The sequence below is a fragment of the Ranitomeya variabilis genome, chromosome 7 (assembly GCF_051348905.1).
Source record: "Ranitomeya variabilis isolate aRanVar5 chromosome 7, aRanVar5.hap1, whole genome shotgun sequence".
Taxonomy (NCBI): domain Eukaryota; kingdom Metazoa; phylum Chordata; class Amphibia; order Anura; family Dendrobatidae; genus Ranitomeya; species Ranitomeya variabilis.
In genome coordinates, this window is record NC_135238.1 from 148,807,706 (window position 1) to 148,825,885 (window position 18,180).

Here is an 18,180-nt window from a genome sequence, read left to right on the forward strand (position 1 = left end):
TTTAGCATGTCGTGTACTAGAAAACGGGAACAAAATTCCAAGTGCGGTGAAATTGCAAAAAAAGTGCAGTCCCACACTTGTTTTTTGTTTGACTTTTTTGCTAGGTTCACTAAATGCTAAAACTGACCTGCCATGATGATTCTCCAGGTCATTACGAGTTCATAGACACCTAACATGACTAGGTTCTTTTTTATCTAAGTGGTGAAAAAAAAATCCAAACTTTGCTTATGATCTGGGGTCGGTTGAGGGCTTATTTTTTGCGTGCCGAGCTGGCGTTTTTAATGATACCATTTGGGTGCAGATATGTTCTTTTGATCGCCCATTATTGCATTTTAATGCAATGTCACGGCGACCAAAAAAACGTAATTCTGGAGTTTCAAATTTTTTTCTCGCTGCGCTGTTTAGCGATCAGGTTAACGCTTTTTTTTATTGATAGATCAGGCTATTCTGAACGCGACGATAGCAAATATGTGTAGGTTTGATTTTTTTTTTTCATTGATTTATTTTGAATGGGGTGAAAGGGGGGTGATTTAAACTTTTATATTTTTTTTATTTTTTTCACATTTTTTTTTTACTTTTGCTATGCTTCAATAGCCTCCATAGGAGCCTAGAAGCTGGCACAACGCGATCGGCTCTGCTACATAGCAGCGATCATCAGATCGCTGCTATGCAGCAGAAATGCAGGTGTGCTCTGAGCGCCGACCACAGGGTGGCGCTCACAGCTACCGGCGATCAGTAACCATAGAGGTCTGCGTTTGACAGCGGCATTTAACTAGTTAATAGCGGCGGGTGAATTGCGATTTCACCCGCCGCTATTGCAGGCACATGTCAGCGGTTCAAAACAGCTGACATTCAAGCAAGTAAGGTAGCACACTGTAGCGCTGAAACATGCAAACATGAAACATGAAAATTTAACTGCATTACTGCACTAGAAATATGAAAAATGAGAGCGTTTAGCGCATAAAAAAGGCCAATTTTATGTGTACCTGGTAGCCACTTTATGGCATCTCTCTTATACCAGGTCCTACGATTTCCTTCCTCACTGAGAATAAACGTCTCCATCTGAATGGGTGCCTATGAAAACCTCTTATGAGACTACTATTCTCTCTCTCTGTGGAGGGGTAATGGACCTGCTGCAATTCAAACACCTGTGACTAGGAGGCGGAGTGCTCGGTCAGAAGGCAAAATAATACATTTGAAAAAACTTTCAAATGTATTACAAAACAGCTGACATGTCCCAGCTTTGATGCGGGCTCACCATGGAGCCCTGCATCAAAGCGGGGTATCTTGCCTCGGACGTACTATCCCGTCCGAGGTCAGAAAGGGGTTAAGGTAGCCTTATTGATAGCCTTAACATCTGCCAGAAGAGTTGGAGACATCCAGGCACTCTCTGTAGACCCTCCTTTCCTATTGATATACCAGGATAGGGTAGTTCTCAAACCAGATCCATCATATCTCCCTAAAGTAGCAACAAATTGTCAGAGATCTCAAGAGATTTTTATTCCTTCCTTTTATGACAATCCATCAAGTCCAGAGGAAGAGAAGCTACATATGTTGGATGTTAGAAGAGCAGTCTTGGGTTACATAGAGAGAACCCAGTCCTGGAGACAGAGTAGGGCTCTGTTTATATCTTTTCAGGGCCACAGGAAAGGTCACAGGGTCTCAAAAGCTACCTTGTCGTGATGGATTAGAGATGCCATCTGTCTAGCCTACTCGGCAAAAGGCAAGACGCCTCCAGAAGGAGTGAAGGCACATTCAGCTCGGGCCGTATCATCCTCTTGGGTGGAGAAAGCAGACATCTCCATTGAACTCATATGTAAGGCCGCAACTTGGTCGACACCCTCAACCTTTTATAAATATTATAGGCTTGACCTATCTTCTTCATCTGACTTGGCTTTTGGCAGAGCTGTCCTCAGCACGGTGATCCCACCCAGGTGAAGGTTCTCTGTAAATCTCTCAAAGTGGGTGCTGTCGTGGTGAAGGGTAAAAAGCCAGATTACTTACCGGTAATGCTCTTTTAATGAGTCCACGACAGCAACCTCTCACTTCCCACCCTAGTTAGCTATGTATAGTTTTTTATGCAGTAATATTTTCTCATGGGTGAATATAAATAAGACAGAACGTGTAGCAAATTTTGCACATATATTAATTTAACAACGGCGGTTCATCTCGTACTCTGAAAAACAAACTGAGGAGGAGAGGGGGACCACCCTTTTTATCTCTGTAGGTTTCCTGTTCCTATGGGCGGGTCCCTCTCTCAAAGTGGGTGCTGTCGTGGACTCATTAAAAGAGCATTACCGGTAAGTAATCCGGCTTATTTTAGTTCTTCAATACAAAAAGTGAAACTCATATATTATATAGAGTCATTACAAACAGAGTGATCTATTTCAAGTGTTTATTTCTGTTAATGTTGATGATTATGGCTTACAGCCCAAGAAAACCCAACAGTCATTATCCTTGTAAATTAGAATAATTAACAAAAAACACCTGCAAAGGCTTCCTAAGCATTTAAAAAGGTCCCTTAGTCTGTTTCAGTAGGCTCCACAATCATGGGGAAGACTGCTGACTTGACAGATGTCCAGAAGGCAGTCATTGACACACTCCACAAGGAGGGTAAGCTACAAATTGTTATTGCTAAAGGAGCCAGCTGTTCACAGAGTGCTGTATCCAAGCATATTACTGGAAAGTTGAGTGGAAGGAAACAGTGTGGTAGAAAAAGGTGCACAAGCAACCGGGATAACCGTAGCCTTGAAAGGATTAAGAAAAGGCCATTCAAACATTTGGCGTTGATTCAGAAGGAGTGGACTGATGCTGGAGTCATTGCTTCAGGAGCCACCACACACAGACATATCCAGGACATGGGCTACAAGTGTCGCATTCCTTGTGACAAGCCACTCATGACCAATAGACAACGCCAGAAGCATCTTACCTGGGCCAAAGAGAAAAAGAACTGGACTGTTACTCAGTGGTCCAAGGTGTTGTTTTCAGATGAAAGTGCATTTTGCATTTCATTTGGAAATCAAGGTCCCAGAGTCTGGAGGAAGAGTGGAGAGGCACACAATCCAAGGTGCGTGAGGTCTAGTGTGAAGTTTCCACAATCAATGATGGTTTGGGGAGCCATGTCATCTGCTGGTGTAGGTCCACTGTTTTTTATCAAGACCAAAGTCAGTGCAGCCGTCTACCAGGAAATTTTAGAGCACTTCATGCTTCCCTCTGCCGACAAGCTTTTTGAAGATGGAAAATTCATTCTCCAGCAGGATTTGGCACCTGTCCACACTGCCAAAAGTACCAATACCTGGTTTACAAACAACAGTATCACTGTGCTTGATTGGCCAGCAAACTCGCCTGACCTTAACCTCACAGAGAATCTATATTGAAGAGGAAGATGAGAGACACCGGACCCCACAATGCAAATGAGCTGAAGGCTGCTATCAAAGCAACCTGGGCTTCCATAACACCTCAGCAGTGCCACAGGCTGATCGCCTCCATGCCACGCCGCATTGATGCAGTAATTGACGCAAAAGGAGCCCCGATCAAGTATTGAGTGAATTTAGGCTGGTTTCACACTAGCGTACGGGAGTGCTGCGGATGGCAGCGTACTTCCTCCCTTCTTCCTCCATGAAACCACACCTATTCCTCCTTGAGTCCTGCGATGCCCTGCGTACCTATCTTTATCATTGGGTACGCAGGAAAGTATGCTGTTTGCAGATGCCTCCGCATGCGCTGTTTGGACGCTGCACCGAACGCAACATGTTGCATTTTGTTGTGGTCGGCGCAGAGTCCAAACGGCGCATGCGGAGGCATCCGCAAGCAGCGTACGTCCCTGCGTACCCAATGATAAAGATAGGTACGCAGGGCACCGCAGGACGCAAGGAGGCATAGGCGTTATGGAGGAAGAAGGGAGGAAGTACCCTGTCATCCGCAGCACTCCCGTACGCTAGTGTGAAACCAGCCTTGCTGAACATACATTTCAGTAGGCCAACATTTCGGATGTTAATATCATTTTTCAAGCTGGTGTTATAAAGTATTCTAATTTACTGAGATAATGACTTTTGGGTTTTCATTGGCTGTAAGCCATAATCATCAACATTAACAGAAATAAACACTTGAAATAGATCACTGTTTGGAATGACTCTATACAATATATGAGTTTCACTTTTTGTATTTAAGAACTGAAATAAATTCACTTTTTGATGATATTCTAATTTTGTGAGAATCATCTGTATGTAGCAGTAACGACATGGACAGAATGTGACATACACTACATGGTTGATGCGGCAAGAGATCAATTTTCTTACTTTGTGTTATTGCTCCTATTTGAATTTGTTTCCCAATTACATGAAATTCACAAAAAGAGCGATTGATGCACGTGTAGTTGGCTATTAAGTTTTCAAGCAAATTTGTTTTGTCAGACAGGAATGTATTGTTCACTAAAATATCCCCCAGGTTTTTTCACCTTCTGTAAGAGAACAGGGGTTTATTCATTGCATTCTTGTAGGTCTCTATTAGTTCCAATTAGGTGCCAATATTTCCTGATAGAATTTTGAATTAAATGCCTCATCGGGTTATGCTTAAAACTGAAAATTAATCTTTGTCGATATTTTTGATGGTTTGATTTTTTTCTTATTACCTCTCCATTTTTTTTTTTTTTTTTAAATAAAAAGACTTTTAAGCTACAAGGATTCAGTGAGTGCTGCTTTCCTCATCTTTGTGTACGTTATATGTCAGCATATGCACCACCAATATATAATCCCCCTGGAAGTTTCTGTGGTCTGATGGTATAAGGACATGAGTCCAAGCATCCAATTACTGCTGCCTATAAATCTCCACTCTATATTTTTGATTTTCTGAAGTTTCTTTTGCTTCAAAAACTATGAAGGTACGCTGACATGTAAAAGACGTCATGTGCATGTATTGTACCCTTAGATGGTTTTTCTGTGAATTGTCTTTGTCAAGGTTTTAGTATCTTTAACACAAAAAAGTGACCATAAACCTTTAGCACCTGGGCTAGCCCACAAATAATATTTACATGGATGAACATCTATACTCACATTTAGTGTTAATATTTTCAGGGAAAAAAAAATCAAAAACATGGGGCTGTCACTGAAAATGAAATGACTGTACAGTAGTAATGTGTATGATGATGTAAGTTTTTTTACCCTTAAGAGAAAACCGGCCATACTTAAAAACTTGGATTTAGGAGCTTGTAAAACACAATGGACGGTGGATTATATGAGCAGGAAGGGGGGAGGACGAGAGGTGAAGATCCATGTGTCTGACGTACCTCAGATGGATTTTATTCGGAAGAATTTCATTTACAGGTAATGACTTCTGTATTTATTGATTACTTTTATATATGTATTCGGGTGTTGTACTGGTAACTCCGTTGCTCTGTTTCAGGTCTCTGCCATTTGACGTCTTTGTACATAGAGCCGCAGAGAACAAGCACACAGAGTTCTTTATCTCCGAGGTAATTCACAGAAACAACCCTGACATTTGTCACTGCAAAATGTGTGAAAATTAGGATATCTATCACCATGCAACTAAATGCAAAAATGGGAACCTTGCATGCCATGTAGAGTAAGTTTCATGTTTAGGTCAAACGTTCTTGCTGTGTGATGTTTGGAATGGAACGGATTTTGGGGGTTTCATGTGTGGGAGACATTCCTGCTCAGTAGCAAAAGTTGTGCTGTTCTTAGGCTTCCTGACTGGTATACTATGGGGCCTCCTGATGAATGTGAGCTTGTCGGATATATCATTCTAAAACCATAAATGTTAAAGATGAACCATCCTCCTATTTGCAGTTGTAAAAGCCTACACTCTTCTATGACGGCTTTCCTCCAGATTATTTAGGGTGTGTTAGAACTTGGGTCCATTCAGCCAACATAGTAATTTTGAGGACAGACACTGATATTGAATGAGAGAGTCTGGTTCCCACATGGCATTTACATTTTTAACAAAGGTGTTTGATGGGGTAGTGGTCAGGTTTATATGCAGACTGCTTGAGTTCCTCTGCACCAGACTTGTTAAACCATGTCCCTAGGGACCTTTCTTTATGCATTGGCCATAATGGAACAGAAAGGGGTCTTCTCAAACTGTTGCAAAGTTGGTATCATACAGTTATCCAATGTCTTTTCTACCCATTACTGGTAATTAGTGGCCTAACTATAACCTTAAAAACAGCCCTTAGCCATGTACCTTTTCTACCAAATCTTGCAGTAAGCACTATGCACGTTTGTAGGTAATATTCTCTGGGCTTTCATTGATTTGTCTATCAGATTTCAACATGGTGAACGTTGGTTCTTCACTCCAGAAAACATGATTCCACCAAGAGTCGAGTGTCAGCAGCTTTGTAGTACTCCAGCCAAAGCTTGACATTCTGCATGGTGGTCTTAGGCCAATGTGCAGATAATTTTTATGTACTAAGCTCTTTGGACCAGAAATGTTCACAAACTGCCATTATTAGAAAGGTCGTCCAGCCCTAGAAATGTTTCACCAAAAGCCTAATAAGAAACGGAGTACATTCGCCTGACTGTTCCTCCTCCAGTCTGTGTATTCTGGCCTCCCAGCGACAATGTTTCTACAAAGACCTGTGACCTCTTTGGCTGTACTGGTCACAGGTCCATGTTGAAACCTCATTGATGGTGGCCAGGAAATCCAAACTGGTGGAGGACCCAGGAAGTAGGATGATTGGTGAAGTGATGTCCAGTATTTTTATCACTCTGCTCTGTCACCTATTTATCTGACAAATATTACATCTGGAAAGGCTCTGCTTTTCTAACCTCCTCATTATGGTTATTCTTAAAGGGGTTTTCCCATGAATAAAAGTTCATTTTAATCAATAGATCTTGGAATAATAATAATTTTCACATTTGGATGTGTTAAAAGAAAAGAACTATTCCTGTGCTGAGCTAATCTTATAAATGTGCCCCTGCAGTGTACTGTATAATGGCTGTGTCTGACCGTGCAGGAACATGGTCTGATCATACCACAGCTCCTGGGCAGAGGAGGAAGCAAAAGAGTATACAGACAGGACAGCAGGGGATCACAACTGATTTTTTTCATCCAGGTAAAAAATGTCTTCAAATTAGGCAGTGACATGTTTTAACTTGCAATAAGAATCAGCTGTGATCCCGTGCTGTCCTGTCTGTGTACTCTCTTTTGCTTCCTCCCCTCCCAGGAGCTGTGGTTTGATCGGACCATGTTCCTGCACAGTCAGACACAGCCATTACACAGGACAACCCCTTAAAGCCCCCCATACTGATTAGATAGTTGCCAGCCGAATGATGGTTTGGCTGCCAACTGTGTCTCCCGACTCTCTCATACACAGATGTGCTCCCTCTCCGAGGTCTCATGTGTTCTCTATAGGAGACTCTGCCAGACTTCTCTGCCAGCGGCTTATCTTCTGGAGCACAAAGGGATGAATAGTGTGAAATCGGTCATGCTGGATCCTTATTTCCCCCGACAATCATCTGTCAGGGACCCAATATACATTAGATTGTCAGCCGACCCTGTCGATATCAGCTGCTTTGGCCTACGTTAGCCTAATGTGAACGAAGGCTTTTAGGTATAACTATATAAAACCTTATTATGGCAAGAAAAAAAGGGGTTGTGTTCTGCTCTGCCAAGAATACCAATACCAGGCGTGAAAAGGACACATGTGGTGACCGCTGACATATCAGTTGTTAATTTTCAAGCTGACATTGATGTGTCATCTGACATTGTAATATGACTTTTTCGCACATGTTTTTGAAAATACTGTCTATTTAACCCCACAGGGGTTCAGTCCTGTACTTGTGGTTTGTCCAGAGGAAGACGTTTGTTATACTTTGAAACGCTTTGACAGCTGCATTCTTTTATCCTGTTTCCTTCTTGGAATTCCCATTGGAATTCTTCATGGCACAGAACAAAACCGCTTTCTTCCTTGCCACTATATCGTGGACAGCTTTGTGGGTCTGCAGCAGCCATATCAAGCGCATTGTATGTTGTGGTTTCACAACCCAAACAGGATAGCAATTCCCTGTACCCTAATACCCTAGTCACTCGGATAAGACACCATTGTGCCGTTGTGTTTTTTGCAGCTGTTCTCCATAATAAAACCTTATTGGCAGATCTTTGTACGTATTTGATCCACAAAAAAATTGACTATTTTTTTTTTTTCTTTTAGGATGAAAAATATTATCTCCGATCCCTAGGTGAAGACCCTCGCAAGGTAAAAAGTAAGCGTTATATTAAAACGATTGTGCAACTAGATGACTTCCAGAAAAACAGCCACTTTTTTGAAGCCTATGAAAATCCCTGCTCTGCCCATACAGTGGGAAAATTAGAAGATTCTGTTATTTCCTTTTATCTCATTCATTCATTGTCATGCAGTGATTAGATTAGATATTACATGGTTGATAACATTTTTTAGACTTTATGGTGTTCTTGTGTTGTATCAATGGAGATGGACACTTACAGCTGCAACCACATCTTCATTCCCTTGATAGCTCTGTAACAGGAAATGAGTATGGATTTATTTAGATTTTAAAAAATCCCATTGGATCTTGATTTTTTTTATTAAAATAAAAAATTACCATGTGAATGATTCTGCTTTTCACACCTTCTCTACTTTTGCTGCCATTTATTTTCCTATATGCAGGACATTGCAGACATCAACAAACAGTTTCCAGAGTTGGCAGAAGACATTCAGATACCTGAATTTTTTGAGAAAGACCAGTTTTTCTCCAGTGTGTTCCGTATCAGCTCACCAGGACTACAGCTCTGGACACATTATGATGTATGATAACCGTAGAAATACAAACAACTTTTCTAATCTATGGCTACTGCCCAATTTCCCTCTGATTTACCTGCCGTATGTATGTTCAGTTTTACATTTTGGATTGACCTCTTTAAATACGGTTTCCAGTTTAATTGAGTTTTTCTTGAGGTAAAAGTCATACACATCAGATAAGGCAGGACTTCATTTCCTTAAGGTACCTTCACACGAAACGACTTTACAACGAGAACGACAACGATCCGTGACGTTGCAGCGTCCTGGATAGCGATATCGTTGTGTTTGACACGCAGCAGCGATCTGGATCCTGCTGTGATATCGCTGGTCGTTGATTAAAGTTCAGAACTTTATTTGGTCATCAGATCGGCGTGTATCGTCGTGTTTGACAGCAAAAGCAACGATGCCAGCAATGTTAAACATGGAGCTAACGACCTGTGAGAACGATAAGTGAGTCACCGCTACGTCACAGGATCGCTCCTGCATCGTTGTGGAGCTGCTGTGTTTGACGTCTCTACAGCGATGTAAACAGCGACGCTGCAGCGATCGGATCGTTGTCGTTCTCGCTGTAAAGTCGTTTAGTGTGAAGGTACCTTTATTTCCTACATTAGACAGATAAACAGGGGAGGGGGAAAGAGTCCTATTGTAGGCGGCAGTGATGAGCAAGTGTGCTCTGATAAGGTGTTTTCCGAACATGCTCGTGTCCTAATCCAGTATTTTCTGTGTGCTCTAAATACAGTTATATGAAAAAGTTTGGGCACCCCTATTAATCTTAAGCTTAATGTTTTATAAAAAATTGGTTTTTTTTGCAACAGCTATTTCAGTTTCATATATCACGAAAAAGTTCAGAAATGAACGGCACCAGGCGGTGTTGCGACAGCCGGTTCAGTGGTAAGCATAGGATTCTTATTAGGACTCTTGCAGCACGTATGTTACCAGCAGTACACGGGAGGTGCTCAACAAAAGATCATGACAAAGTACCCAAGAATAAATAGACGTGGCACTCACCCGGAATCTGCTGTAATTCAATGTCCTTTATTCATCTTTACAACGATATGGACATAACGTGGAGAGGCGGCTGGTGTAAGAAAGGGTGCGAGGAGTAAGAGGAGGACGACGGCCGTTTCGCGCTGGTGCGCTTCCACGGGTCCAGGTGCACAATTGAAAACGTCATTTCCTTTATAGGGAATTGTTGTGAATTCTGCTCTTGGGCTCCCTCCGGTGGTTATAAGTGGTAGTGCTGCTGTCTCTGGATCGCAGCATTCATCAGCTGTGTCAAGTTTTTGCAATCCTGACTGGGCTATTTAGTCTTGCTTGACCCTTTAGTCAGTGCCAGTTGTCCATTGTTCCTGGAGAATTCACGTCCCTGCCTGGTCTCTCCTGCTTTGCTGTTCATTTCAACAAAGATAAGTTCTGGCCTTGATTTTTGCAGTCCGCATGCTGTGGGCCTTATTGTTCAGTTCTTTTCCATGTTTTGTCTTGTCCAGCTTGGTCTGTATAAGGATTTGTTTAGCCAAGCTGGTATCTCTGGAGATGCAGATATACCCTCCATATCTTTAGTTAGATGTGGAGATTTTGTATTTTCTGTGGTGGATATTTTCTAGTGTTTTAATACTGACCGCATAGTACTCTGTCCTATCCTTTCTATTTAGCTAGAAGTGGCCTCCTTTGCTAAATTCTGATTTCAGTCTGCGTATGTTATTTCCCTCTCCTCTCACAGTCAATAGTTGTGGGGGGCTGTCTATCCTTTGGGGATTTTCTCTGAGGCAAGATAGTTTTCCCTTTTCTATCTCTAGGGGTAATTAGTCCTCCGGCTGTGTCGAGATGTCCAGGGAGTGTTAGGTACATTCCACGGCTACTTCTAGTTGCGGTGTTAAGTTCAGGGTATGCAGTCAGTACAGGTACCACCTTCTCCAGAGTACGTCCCATGCTGCTCCTAGGCCACCAGATCATAACAGTACAACTGGCCAACAATGAGTTAACCGCATCTCAGAAGAAGGGAAGGAAAGTGCTGAGCCATTTTTTTTTCTGTAGTCTGTTGTGTTTTTTTTTTCCCTCTTTACCTCTGGGTGGCTCAGGAGTTTGGCGCTGGCATGGATGTTCAGGGATTGGCTTCTCGTGTGGATCAACTTGCTGCTAGAGTACAGGGTATTTCCGATTATATCGTTCAGACTCCGGTCTTAGAGCCTAGAATTCCAACTCCTGATTTGTTTTTTGGGGACAGGTCCAAATTTTTGAGCTTTAAAAATAACTGTAAACTGTTTTTTGCTCTGAAACCCCGCTCCTCTGGTGATCCCATCCAGCAGGTTAAAATTGTTATATCTCTGCTGCGTGGTGACCCCCAGGATTGGGCATTTGCCCTGGAACCTGGGAATCCGGCTTTGCTTAAGGTAGACACCTTTTTCCAGGCGCTTGGGTTATTGTATGATGAACCTAATTCAGTGGATCATGCTGAGAAGACCTTGTTGGCCCTGTGTCAGGGTCAAGAAGCGGCAGAATCATATTGCCAGAAATTTAGAAAATGGTCTGTGCTGACTAAATGGAATGAGGATGCCTTAGCGGCAATTTTCAGAAAGGGTCTTTCTGAATCCGTTAAAGATGTTATGGTGGGGTTCCCCACGCCTGCTGGTCTGAGTGTTTCTATGTCTCTGGCCATTCAGATTGATCGGCGCTTGCGCGAGCGCAGAGTTGTGCACACTATGCCGTTGTCTTCCGAGCGGAGTCCTGAGCCTATGCAGTGTGATAGGATTGTGTCTAGAGCTGAACGACAAGGATTCAGACGTCAGAATAGGTTGTGTTTTTACTGTGGCGATTCTGCTCATGTTATTTCTGATTGCTCTAAGCGTACCAAGAGAATCGCTAGTTCCGTTACCATCAGTACTGTACAACCTAAATTTCTGTTATCTGTGACCCTGATCTGCTCATTATTGTCATTTTCTGTCATGGCATTTGTGGATTCAGGCGCCGCTCTAAACTTAATGGACTTAGAATTTGCCAGACGTTGTGGTTTCCCCTTGCAGCCTTTGCAGAGTCCTATTCCTTTGAGGGGCATTGATGCTACACCGTTGGCTAAAAATAAACCCCAGTTTTGGACACAGGTGACCATGTGCATGGCGCCAGTCCATCAGGAAGATTGTCGTTTTCTGGTATTGCATAATTTGCATGATGCTGTTGTGCTGGGTTTCCCATGGTTACAGGTGCATAATCCGGTATTAGATTGGAAATCTATGTCTGTGACTAGTTGGGGTTGTCAGGGGGTTCATGGTGACGTTTCTTTGATGTCAATTGCCTCCTCCCCCTCTTCTGAAATTCCTGAGTTTTTGTCAGATTTCCAGGATGTATTCAATGAGCCCAAGTCCAGTTCCCTTCCACCGCATAGGGACTGTGATTGTGCTATTGACTTGATTCCAGGCTGTAAGTTCCCTAAGGGCCGACTTTTCAACCTGTCTGTGCCAGAACATACCGCCATGCGGAGCTATGTAAAGGAGTCTTTGGAGAAGGGGCATATTCGGCCATCTTCTTCACCATTGGGAACAGGTTTTTTTTTTTGTTGCCAAGAAGGATGGCTCCTTGAGACCCTGTATTGATTATCGCCTCTTGAATAAGATCACGGTCAAATTCCAATACCCTTTGCCTTTGCTTTCTGATCTGTTTGCTAGGATTAAGGGGGCTAGTTGGTTTACTAAGATTGACCTTCGAGGGGCATATAATCTTGTTCGTATTAAGCAGGGTGACGAATGGAAAACTGCGTTTAATACGCCCGAAGGCCATTTTGAATACCTTGTGATGCCATTCGGACTCTCTAATGCTCCATCTGTGTTTCAGTCCTTCATGCATGATATATTTCGGAATTATCTTGATAAATTCATGATTGTATATTTGGATGATATTTTGATTTTTTCAGATGATTGGGAGTCTCATGTGAAACAAGTCAGGATGGTATTTCAGATCCTTCGTGATAATGCCTTGTTTGTGAAGGGTCTAAGTGCCTCTTTGGAGTACAGAAGGTTTCTTTTTTGGGCTTCATTTTTTCTCCCTCATCTATAGAAATGGATCCGGTTAAGGTTCAGGCCATTCATGATTGGATCCAGCCCACATCCGTGAAGAGGCTTCAGAAATTTTTGGGCTTTGCTAATTTTTATCGCCGTTTCATTGCCAACTTCTCCAGTGTGGTTAAACCCCTGACCGATTTGACGAAGAAAGGCGCTGATGTTACGAATTGGTCCTCTGCGGCTGTTTCTGCCTTTCAGGAGCTTAAACGCCGATTTACTTCTGCCCCTGAGTTGCGTCAGCCGGATGTTTCTCTTCCTTTTCAGGTTGAGGTTGACGCTTCTGAGATTGGGGCAGGGGCCGTTTTGTCTCAGAGGAATTCTGATGGTTCCTTGATGAAACCGCGTGCCTTCTTTTCTCGAAAGTTTTCGCCTGCGGAACGCAATTATGATGTCGGCAATCGTGAGTTGTTGGCTATGAAGTGGGCATTTGAGGAGTGACGACATTGGCTTGAGGGGGCCAAGCACCGTATTGTGGTCTTGACCGATCATAAGAATCTGATTTACCTCGAGTCTGCCTAACGGCTGAATCCTAGACAGGCCCGATGGTCCCTGTTTTTCTCCCGTTTTGATTTTGTGGTCTCGTATCTTCCGGGTTCTAAGAATGTTAAGGCTGATGCCCTCTCTAGGAGCTTTTTGCCTGATTCTCCTGGGGTCCTTGAGCCGGTCGGCATTCTGAAGGAAGGGGTGATTCTTTCTGCCATCTCCCCTGATTTACGACGGGTTCTTCAGGAATTTCAGGCTGATAAACCTGACCGCTGTCCAGTGGGGAAACTGTTTGTTCCTGACAGATGGACTAGTAAAGTGATTTCTGAGGTTCATTGTTCTGTGTTGGCTGGTCATCCTGGGATTTTTGGTACCAGAGATTTGGTTGGTAGGTCCTTTTGGTGGCCTTCTTTGTCACGGGATGTGCGTTCTTTTGTGCAGTCCTGTGGGACTTGTGCGCGGGCCAAGCCTTGCTGTTCCCGCGCTAGTGGGTTGCTTTTGCCGGTCCCTGAGAGGCCTTGGACGCATATTTCTATGGATTTTATTTCGGATCTTCCGGTTTCCCAGAGGATGTCGGTTATCTGGGTGGTTTGTGACCGGTTTTCTAAGATGGTTCATTTGGTACCTTTGCCTAAATTGCCTTCCTCTTCTGATTTGGTTCCGTTGTTTTTTCAGCATGTGGTTCGTTTGCATGGCATTCTGGAGAATATTGTGTCCGATAGAGGTTCCCAGTTTGTTTCTAGGTTTTGGCGGGCCTTTTGTGCTAGGCTGGGCATTGATTTGTCTTTTTCTTCCGCATTTCATCCTCAGACAAATAGCCAAACCGAGCGAACTAATCAGACTTTGGAAACTTATTTGAGATGCTTTGTGTCTGCTGATCAGGATGATTGGGTGGCTTTCTTGCCATTGGCAGAGTTTGTCCTTAATAATCGGGCTAGTTCTGCTACCTTGGTTTCACCCTTCTTTTGTAACTCTGGTTTTCATCCTCGTTTTTCTTCAGGGCAGGTTGAGCCTTCTGATTGTCCTGGGGTGGACTCTGTGGTTGACAGGTTGCAGCAAATTTGGGCTCATGTTGTTGACAATTTGGTGTTGTCTCAGGAGGGGGCTCAGCGTTTTGCTAACCGTCGTCGGTGTGTTGGTTCCCGGCTTCGGGTTGGGGATTTGGTCTGGTTGTCTTCCCGTCATGTTCCTATGAAGGTTTCTTCCCCTAAGTTTAAGCCTCGGTTTATTGGCCCTTATAGGATTTCTGAGATTATCAATCCAGTGTCTTTTCGTTTGGCCCTTCCAGCCTCTTTTTCCATCCATAATGTTTTTCATAGATCTTTGTTGTGGAAATATGTGGTGCCCGTTGTTCCCTCTGTTGATCCTTCTGCCCCGGTGGTGATTGAGGGGGAGTTGGAGTATGTGGTTGAGAAGATTTTGGATTCTCGTTTTTCGAGGCGGAAGCTTCAGTATCTTGTCAAATGGAAGGGTTATGGCCAGGAGGATAATTTTTGGGTTGTTGCCTCCGATGTTCATGCTGAGGATTTGGTTCGTGCCTTTCATTTGGCTTGTCCGGATTGGCCTGGGGGCTCTGGTGAGGGTTCGGTGACCCCTCCTCAAGGGGGGGGTACTGTTGTGAATTCTGCTCTTGGGCTCCCTCCGGTGGTTATAAGTGGTAGTGCTGCTGTCTCTGGATCGCAGCATTCATCAGGTGTGTCAAGTTTTTGCAATCCTGACTGGGCTATTTAGTCTTGCTTGACCCTTTAGTCAGTGCCAGTTGTCCATTGTTCCTGGAGGATTCACATCCCTGCCTGGTCTCTCCTGCTTTGCTGTTCATTTCAACAAAGATAACTTCTGGCCTTGATTTTTGCAGTCCACATGCTGTGGGCCTTATTGTTCAGTTCTTTTCCATGTTTTGTCTTGTCCAGCTTGGTCTGTATAAGGATTTGTTTAGCCAAGCTGGTATCTCTGGAGATGCAGATATACCCTCCATATCTTTAGTTAGATGTGGAGATTTTGTATTTTCTGTGGTGGATATTTTCTAGTGTTTTAATACTGACCGCATAGTACTCTGTCCTATCCTTTCTATTTAGCTAGAAGTGGCCTCCTTTGCTAAATTCTGATTTCAGTCTGCGTATGTTATTTCCCTCTCCTCTCACAGTCAATAGTTGTGGGGGGCTGTCTATCCTTTGGGGATTTTCTCTGAGGCAAGATAGTTTTCCCTTTTCTATCTCTAGGGGTAATTAGTCCTCCGGCTGTGTCGAGATGTCCAGGGAGTGTTAGGTACATTCCACGGCTACTTCTAGTTGCGGTGTTAAGTTCAGGGTCTGCGGTCAGTACAGGTACCACCTTCTCCAGAGTACGTCCCATGCTGCTCCTAGGCCACCAGATCATAACAGGGAATTAGACGGTGATACGTGAACATATGTGATAGTACAAATCTTAACAAAAATGTGCAACATGTGGCAGAGATAAGTACAACTAGAAGTAAACATTAGACTTCAGACAATATAACTCGATAAATTTACAAAAATATGGCCATGTCTAATTTATCATTCAGTCCGATGGGCCCTTGTGCATTAGTCTCAATAATCCACCTTGCCTCCCGTTGGAGTGGGACATAAGTGACATTTAAAGAGCAAATTACAGAGTTGAAAACGAACTTTCTGAATAGAAATTACCCATCCAATATATTGATAGCAGCAGAAAAGAGAGTGGGAAAATTTACTCAAAAAGACCTATTAAAAAATCGTAAGAAAACCAAATGGTCTCCCCCACAAGAGAAAGATCACCAAAAATTTGTATTTACCTTTACACATAGCCCAGTAGATAAAGAAATTTATGCGGCTATCAATAAGAACTGGCACGTGTTACAGAACGATAAGGAGTTATCGGAATTAACAGCAAATCATCCAAGATATGCGTACAAACGTACAAAAAATTTAGGTATATCTTTTAGTCCAAAATCGTCTCTTACCTGTTGAAAATAATTGGTTAAAGAAATTTCAGCCTCGGGGAAATCACAAATGCGGCAATTGCAATTTTTATCACCATAGATTACTTGATAATCCCATTCGCATAGGTCCCATTAATCATACAGTCCGACATCTAATTACTTGTAAAAGTAAATTTGTAGTCTATTTAATTTTCTGTCCATGTTTATTTTTTTATATTGGTAAAACTATTCGTCCGATGGTTACAAGATTCAGGGAACACTATAACTCAATATTAACCGGGAAAGGTTGTCCCCGATTTATTAAACACATGCGAGACAAGCATAATGCGAACCCGAATCTATTACGCTTTGCAGGTCTGGAGATAGTAAAAAGCCCAGCTCAGGGTGGTGACGGTAATAAAATCCTACTCCAACGGGAGGCAAGGTGGATTATTGAGACTAATGCACAAGGGCCCATCGGACTAAATGACAAATTAGACATGGCCATATTTTTGTAAATTTATAGAGTTATATTGTCTGAAGTCTAATGTTTACTTCTAGTTGTACTTATCTCAGCCATATGTTGCACATTTTTGTTAAGATTTGTATTATCACATATGTTCACGTATCGCCGTCTAATTCCCTATAAAGGAAATTACGTTTTTAATTGTGCACCTGGACCCGTGGAAGTGCACCAGCGCGAAACGGCCGTCGTCCTCCTCTTACTCCCCGCACCCTTTCTTACACCAGCCGCCTCTCCACATTATGACCATATCGTTGTAAAGATGAATAAAGGACATTGAATTACAGCAGATTCCGGGTGAGTGCCACTTCTATTTATTCTTGGGTACTGTTTCATATATCTAATAACTGTTCGACACAGTAATGTTTCTGCCTTGAAATGAGGTTTATTGTACTAACAGAAAATGTGCAATCTGCATTAAAACAAAATTTGACTGGTGCATAAGTATGGGCACCCTTATCATTTTCTTGTTTTAAATACTCCTACCTACTTTTTACTGACTTACTAAAGCACTTTTTTTGGTTTTGTAACCTCATTGAGCTTTGAACTTCATAGCCAGGTGTATGCAATCATGAGAAAAGCTACTTAAAGTGGCCACTTGCAAGTTGTTCTCCTGTTTGAATCTCCCATGAAGAGTAACATCATGGGCTCCTCAAAACAACTGTCAAATGATCTGAAAACAAAGATTATTCAACATAGTTGTTCAGGGGAAGGATACAAAAAGCTGTCTCAGAGATTTAACCTGTCAATTTCCACTGTGAGGAACATAGTAAGGAAATGGAAGAACACAGGTACAGTTCTTGTTAAGGCCAGAAGTGGCAGGCCAAGAAAACATCAGAAAGGCAGAGAAGAAGAATGGTGAGATCAGTCAAGGACAATCCTCAGACCACCTCCAGAGAGCTGCAGCATCAACTTGCTGCAGATGGTGTCACTGTGCATCGGTCAACCATGCAACGCACTTTGCACAAGGAGAAGCTGTATGGGAGAGTGATGCGAAAGAAGCCGTTTCTGCAAGCACGCCACAAACAGAGTTGACTGAGGTATGCAAAAGCACATTTGGAGAAGCCAATTTCTTTTTGGAAGAAGGTCCTGTGGACTGATGAAACCAAGATTGAGTTGTTTGGTCATACAAAAAGGCGTTATGCATGGCGGCAAAAAAACACAGCATTCCAAGAAAAACACTTGCTACCCTGTTGTGGATTCTGTTTGCGGGCTCCCTCTGGTGGTTACTGCTGGTACTGGGTGACTTTGGTGGGTTGCGGCCTTTGGTTTCCATCTGTCCATCAGAGGCTGGGTGTTTCCTATTTTACCTGGCCTTTCTGTCATTTCCCTTGCCGGCTATCAATGTGTTCAGATGTGCTCTGTTTGGTTCCTGCCTACCTGCTCCCAGATCTTTCAGGATAAGCTAAGTGCTGATTTTCAGTTGTTTGGT

General features: G+C 42.9%; 1 protein-coding gene across 3 annotated transcripts in view; it reads left to right on the forward strand.

Annotated features, from left to right (window-relative positions):
- TYW5 (tRNA-yW synthesizing protein 5) overlaps window positions 1-18,180 on the forward strand; it is a 54,800-nt gene that overhangs the window by 22,944 nt on the left and 13,676 nt on the right. For all 3 annotated transcript variants that reach the window (XM_077272017.1, XM_077272018.1, XM_077272019.1), the window contains exons 3-6: window positions 5,167-5,321; window positions 5,401-5,470; window positions 8,168-8,212; window positions 8,642-8,779. In XM_077272017.1, the coding sequence (XP_077128132.1) occupies window positions 5,167-5,321; window positions 5,401-5,470; window positions 8,168-8,212; window positions 8,642-8,779 (408 nt within the window). The remainder of the gene's footprint in view (window positions 1-5,166; window positions 5,322-5,400; window positions 5,471-8,167; window positions 8,213-8,641; window positions 8,780-18,180) is intronic.